Source organism: Armigeres subalbatus, chromosome 1, assembly GCF_024139115.2.
Source record: "Armigeres subalbatus isolate Guangzhou_Male chromosome 1, GZ_Asu_2, whole genome shotgun sequence".
Taxonomy (NCBI): Eukaryota; Metazoa; Arthropoda; class Insecta; order Diptera; family Culicidae; genus Armigeres; species Armigeres subalbatus.
This window is the reverse complement of record NC_085139.1, coordinates 182,648,966-182,655,346: the sequence shown is the minus strand read 5'-3', so window position 1 is coordinate 182,655,346 and position 6,381 is coordinate 182,648,966. Positions and strand designations below refer to the sequence as shown.

The following is a 6,381-nucleotide window of genomic DNA, read 5'->3' as shown; positions in this document are numbered from 1 at the left end:
TGTATTCAATACAGATTCACCATCTGTTAATTGATTTCAAAGTACGATTCAGTGAAAAGAAATGAGCGGTGGCAGATAATGGCTTAACATTGTTTTCCGGCGAGACTGATTAGGCTGATATGTGCAAGACTGGATGGCTCGAAATCAAGCATTCGGATTGCAGACGAAGTGTCAACAAGTGGCAATTTCTTCTAGAATTCTTTCTGAAGTTTCTCCAGGAATTACTGTGAAAACTTCTTCTGAAAATTCTTAAGAATTTTTTTACACTCCACGAAATCCCTTCAGGAATAATTTAGAAAATTACGCCAATAATACCTGCTCCTGAAATCTATTCTTATGTAAATAATTCAGCATTTCAGTACTTGATTGATTGATTGTGTTGTTTAATAATGCACAATAAGGTATAATCACTGCTAGGTGGATTAATCTGTGTTCTATAAATGTGGTATTATTTTGTTACTAAATGCCATTGATCGAAAAGCAAACCGACCTCTCAATTTAAACCCTGTCTTTATTATCACGGTGAAATTATGAATGAAAATATTTTTAATCGGGACATTTCTATCAGTAAACTTCATAAAGAGCACTTTTCTTCTAATCAGCCATGCTTATGCGTGAGCTAAAAGAGATCAGTTTAGCGTTGGTGACCTCGCTAAGTAGACGTGCAGTGATTCACAATGCGCTCGAGAATATTTTATTTGGCATCTGGTTTAGCCATCTGCTTAATTCATCAACGTGAGTGGTCCTCTGAAGTTTCTACGGGATGTATTGATTGGAAGATTGTATTCGATTTCAGAAATGTGTGTCTATGGGTCAAGTGTGATAGCGGAAAATGGTGACGAGGATTCAAACGAAATGGAAGACACATCGAGTGTACCGGTATTTGTTCGTAGTAGGTTTAATTTGCGAATCTGGTCTACAACAGAAGGGGCTAGCACTACGGAATATGATAAGTTAGTTAATGCTACCGGTTCTTTGTCAGCTTCAAATAAGTCATCTAAAAAGCCTAACCGATTCAAAGTGAGTACCAGTACGAGTACAAGTACGGAAGCAACTACAATTAATTTGCAAGTAGGAGTGAACACAACGGAGGTGCCAACTACCACTCAAGCTCCCACTTCCAATACTGTAGTAAATGTAGAGGAGCCAACAACTTTAAAAATAAAGGCCAGAAAGCTTTCCTCACCCGAATGCGGTGAACTGAACGGAGATGATGTACCCTGGATAGCAGTCTTGGAGCATACAAATCCAAAAGGAGGTGCTCGCAAAAAGACCCTAAGCAAAGGGGTGCTCATTGATGATCGGCATGTGCTGACGACTATTTCCAGCATTCATAATTCGTACCCTTTCTGGATTGTCACTGGAATTCGGTTAGGTGATACTCCCACATGGGCGGCCTCAAAAGGAACCAAGGAAATAAGCGCAAGAAAGCAGGATGTTGTGTCGGTGTCTGTGAAGAATGTTTTCCTGCACGAAAAGAAAGACATCGCCGTGATAAGACTGAGCGAGCGGGTGACCATCACCGACAAAATTCGACCCATCTGCTTACCGATGAATGATCGCGTTAATTTCACTGACATATTCTTTCACGTTTGCAAAAAGGACAAGTCAGATTTCGGAAGACCGAGCACCTCGAGTAAAATGATATCTGTGACATATCTTGGCCAGAAGGATTGTCAGATTTTGTTCCGGAGACACCAGGCGGAGCTTGGTTCAAAGGAATTTTGTGTTTGGGACGAAACCGGTGACAATTGTACGGGCGACCTAGGTGGACCGTTAATGTCGAAGCTGAACGGCCGGTATCACGTGGTTGGGCTCAATTCGTATGCTATGTCAAAGGTGGGTATATCAAGCTTTTTATGGAAATTATCGGAATGTGGTTTCGGTGAAATATTTATGTAAGGGCGACCGAACTGAGAACTTTGTCAATATTATTCTTACTGCATACACATATCACACAGGGGTCTCCAGTTAGCCTTGCGTGTAATGGGGCAGGATTGCCAATCCGGAGATGGCGAATAGGTTCGCGGTCCGGTCGAGGATGTTTTCGCATAGTGTATCCATTGTGCTTGCCACACAAGATACATACTCATGCAATGGCGGGCATAGAAAGCTTTCGATTAATAACTGTGGAAATGCGAGTAGAACACACTTGAAAAGCAAGTCAAGTTCCAGTTGGAACATGGAGCAATAGAAGAAAATGAAGATGACAACTGTATTGTCGGCGTAGCACCAAATTAGAATTTGGAAGTAAGGACTTTCTTCCGAAGTTTTATCTGTCAAACTAAAGGAAGCGTTGTTTAGCGCATCTTTTTGTGAACCCAGCACACTACTTCCGAAGTTGGGAATTTTGCCTGTATCTCGAGAAAAATGCATCTTCGGTAGAAAATGTCATCTAACTTTGTACCGGATACACAATAGCATTTTTGTAATGTCTAATATCGTATTTTAGTATCGATTAAAATATTTTTTTTTCAATGTCCTCCACTAACCCCCATACCAAAGAGCTCACGTTCTGAGACTCCTGTGATGGACACTTATCAACAAACAAATAAAAACGCTGGGTACAAACTACCAACATGAATTAACGTGGATCCCGGTGGACCTTGGTTCCTTTGAAGGGATTCCCGAACAGAAACAAAAATTATATTACAACAAAGCGATGTGGCTTCAATGCATTATTTAATTATAGGGGAAGGTGGCCGGTTGTCGGCACCCTTTTGTTCTTGGTTCAAAACTTTCGCCAAATTGAACAGAGTGGTGATATTTGCATTCTAGGACGGTAAGGCGCGTACCTCAAAACGCCACCATATGGGCTGCAGATCCGGTGCCTGACGAGGGTTTGGTGGACGGCCCCCTTTCTAGGTGTTGATTATATGCCGTGTATAAAAGGTGGTCGATTGGGGGGTCCTGTAGCGTAGTTGACTACACGTTCGCCTTACAAGCGAATGGTGATGGGTTCGATTCCCAGCCCCTCCACCAAACCCTCGTCAGTCGCCGGATCCGCAGCCCATACGGTGGCGTTTGGGGTACGCGCCTTACCGTCACGGCTGCCTGATGACGACTGACAACTTGTTCTTCTCGGAGGCATTCCTCCAACGTTACCCGGATTAATGGCAACCGAACAATGCAACGAAAATTGAATAAACGACATGGACAAACGGACACAATGGACTCAGGATGAGATAGACTGGCAACGTCAATAATAATGGTAATGGAAATCTAAAAATAGATTCTGTGTGGATTCTGTAGAGCAGAATACCACAGTAGATCTCGGCACAGTAGCGGTTAAGTAACACAGAGTGCCTAACAAATAAAGAAAGGAACAAAAAAATAAAAAAAGTGGTCGATTGTCGGCACAAAAAAAAAAATAAAAACAAAAAAATATATGAACCGTTGACGTTATAGAATATCAAGATTTATTAGGTAAATAGCAATGAAAATAATTACATTTAAATACATTGTACATCTTGATTTAACTTTCAAGAAATATAATTTTTGCTCACAACGTGGCTAACTACACAAGTAACATAGAAGATTAGGGCTCAAATTACAGTCATCCAGTCATTGACGAGAAAGACAGCCACGTGCTCGTACCTGTATTTCTCTTTAGTTTTCAAAAAAACTGCGTTTTGAAACATTTTTTCCCAAGAGGGGATATCGACGATTTACTCTCACGCTCTCTTATATACAGGAATTGATTTACGTAGTTAGACTTCCAGAATTGATTCCTGATTAATTTGAATGAACAATTTTGGACGAAAATCATCTGAGATCACCGAATAGGTTTTTAGCGATTTTGACGTAGGACTACGTCTGTCTTTTCTATATTGGGGTACACTTTACGAGTGCGAAAATCGGGGACCGTCACGAAAATATGATAGATTTTAAACTTTAATATCTAAGCCGTTTCTTGATGGATTTTCAATTTTTTTGGACCATTCGATCAATGAAAAGTCAACGCTTCTTTGTATTTATCTGAAAATAATGATTTCTAACTATTCATTATCGATAATTGATAAAAAGTTTAGAAATAGGTCAACCAACCAATCACGTACATGCATCACTAGCACAGACATCAAAAATCAATCACTTGCGGGTTTGGATCTAATTTTCAGGTTTTACGCAGAGCAGACGCATCAAAGCGATCGCAGCGGAACGGACATTGCATCACGGAAGCGCTAATAATATTTTCAAAGGAAATCCATCGCATTGGTGATGGTGCTCGATGTGTTGCTGCAGATCATTCAACCTCAACGAACCAGAATTTCATATGAAGAAAGGGTTGACTATGAGAATAGCACTGTGGCGATCCCGCACCGCCAGTGCCGATGCTAAAAATTTATTACAAATTGTGGTGTCAGTTAGTTGGAAAGGAGCATTGGGAAAAGAAAATTGGTTCTTTTCAGGACCAACATTTTATGAAAAGAAAGAGTTAATTGCGAAAATGGACTGTTTCGGTGGCATCGGGTTTAGTGTGGTAGTTTGGTTGCTGTTAGTGATTCCATCCATTAAAATTTACTGCATCATCTCCCTCCGACGCGCTATCAAATTCGCTATTTACGATTGAGTTTTGCACTTTGAAGAAAGTTTATTTCGGATAGTCGGATCAACCTTCTTTTGTATAAAATGGTGGCTTTTTTATAAAATCAATGAAGACGCCACCTCAGTGGAAACTTTCTACAGCAACCACCCATCGGTGAACGTCGCTCGGACAGACAGATGCCAAAATATAAAGTTTTGTAATATGAAGAAACTTCGTCTTCGGTCAAATTTCTGTTGTCATTCCTCGCAACAATACGCATCTTAGATAAACAACATCACATAACAAAATTCAGAATCTTGCGAGAAAATTTCATAGGATTCTGAGAATTTGTCATCCTCCGAACGGTCCGTTGTCTGCGGAATCTCGATCAAAATGGCTCGCGCGCGCTGAAAAGCAGCTTTCTTATGTCTAATGAAGTAATTCCATTAGCTCTGCCCCTTCATTAATCGTTATGAGTGCACACTATATTTACACCCATATCAGATCACAAAGGGGCGGGGCTAACGGGCTTAATTTATTGAATACAAGAAAGCTGTTTTCCTGCTCGCGTGACCCATTTTGATCGGGATTCCACAAAGAGCGGTTCGACATTCAATGCCAGCGGATCGGACACAGCAGCACGAAAGCTTGGGTGACAGTGGCAATGCTGAAAATTTATTCCAAATATTGGAGGCTTAGCGATCGGACAGTTTCAACGCAAGGTGCCGACAAGCGTGTGGATGCAGTTAGTTATTGGAAAGGCGTATTGGGCAATGAAAATTGGTTCTTCTCAGGACCAACATTTTATGGAAAGAAAGAGTTAATTGAATAAATGGACTGTTTCATTGGCATCTGGTTTGGCGTGGTAGCTTAGTTGCTGTTAGTGATTCCATCCATTCAAATTTAATGCATCATCATCTCCCTCCGACGCGCTATCAAATTCGCTATTTACGATTGAGTTTTGCACTTTGAAGAAAGATTATTTCGGATAGTCGGATCAACATTCTTTTGCACAAAATGGTGGCTTTTGTATAAAATCAATGAATGCCACCTTAATGCCACCTCAGTGGAAACTTTCTATAGCAACCACCCATCGGTGAACGTCGCTCGGACAGACAGATGCTAAGAGATAATGTTTTGAAATATGAAGAAACTATATTTTTCCAATAATGGAGCTTTTCAATCCTCAACTACAACAAAACATAATCAAAATCTTGTGAAGAAATTCCATTTGACTGCTACTGACGCCATCCATTTGAACAAACTCATTGCATCATCTCCCTCCTACGCGCGCTTGTGGTTGTGCTACCAAAGGGCAACTTTCTGTCGTCGCCAAACAATGGTTACCCGGAAAAAATCGATATCATTTCTAATGACTAATGAAACTAAACCAAAGAATCTTGCCAAAAAATTTCACTTTCCGTCGACGACGGCCAAATCGATGATGACGCCACCTTAGTGAAAAATGTCGTTTAGCTGCATTAGTTTTTCAAATGGCGCATTATTAAAAACAATAAATCTTTCCAAAATCGTCATTGTCGTTTAAACAGCCGAACAGTCTGTTTGTCTGGGTAAACAATTTTCACAACGGTCAAAACCTCTTCTTGGATAAATAGTTTAAGTCCTGAAAAGGACTGTTTGTAATTTATTCTTGAAGTCCCGCTCACTTTGCCACCAGCGCTGTAGAAAACGGTGCATGTACGTTTTTATCGCGGGCGGAAGTCGAACGTTGCAAATTAATATATTTGTGTTTGGTTTCGCGCCACCTCAGATTCTGCATATTTTTCCTTTATTCCGGACATTTTTGAGCATAATGTCTTCTAAGATAGGCTTCAGTGGCGATGCGGCAGATGAGT

General features: G+C 40.6%; 1 protein-coding gene across 1 annotated transcript in view; it reads left to right on the top strand.

The window, feature by feature from the left end:
* The first annotated feature begins 621 nt into the window (after positions 1-621).
* The window catches only part of LOC134208943 (CLIP domain-containing serine protease B4-like), a 29,759-nt gene continuing 23,999 nt past the window's right edge, over positions 622-6,381 (top strand). Inside the window, exons 1-2 of the mRNA XM_062684910.1 lie at positions 622-735; positions 797-1,839. Coding sequence (XP_062540894.1) covers positions 678-735; positions 797-1,839 — 1,101 coding nt within the window. The 5' untranslated portion in view covers positions 622-677. The remainder of the gene's footprint in view (positions 736-796; positions 1,840-6,381) is intronic.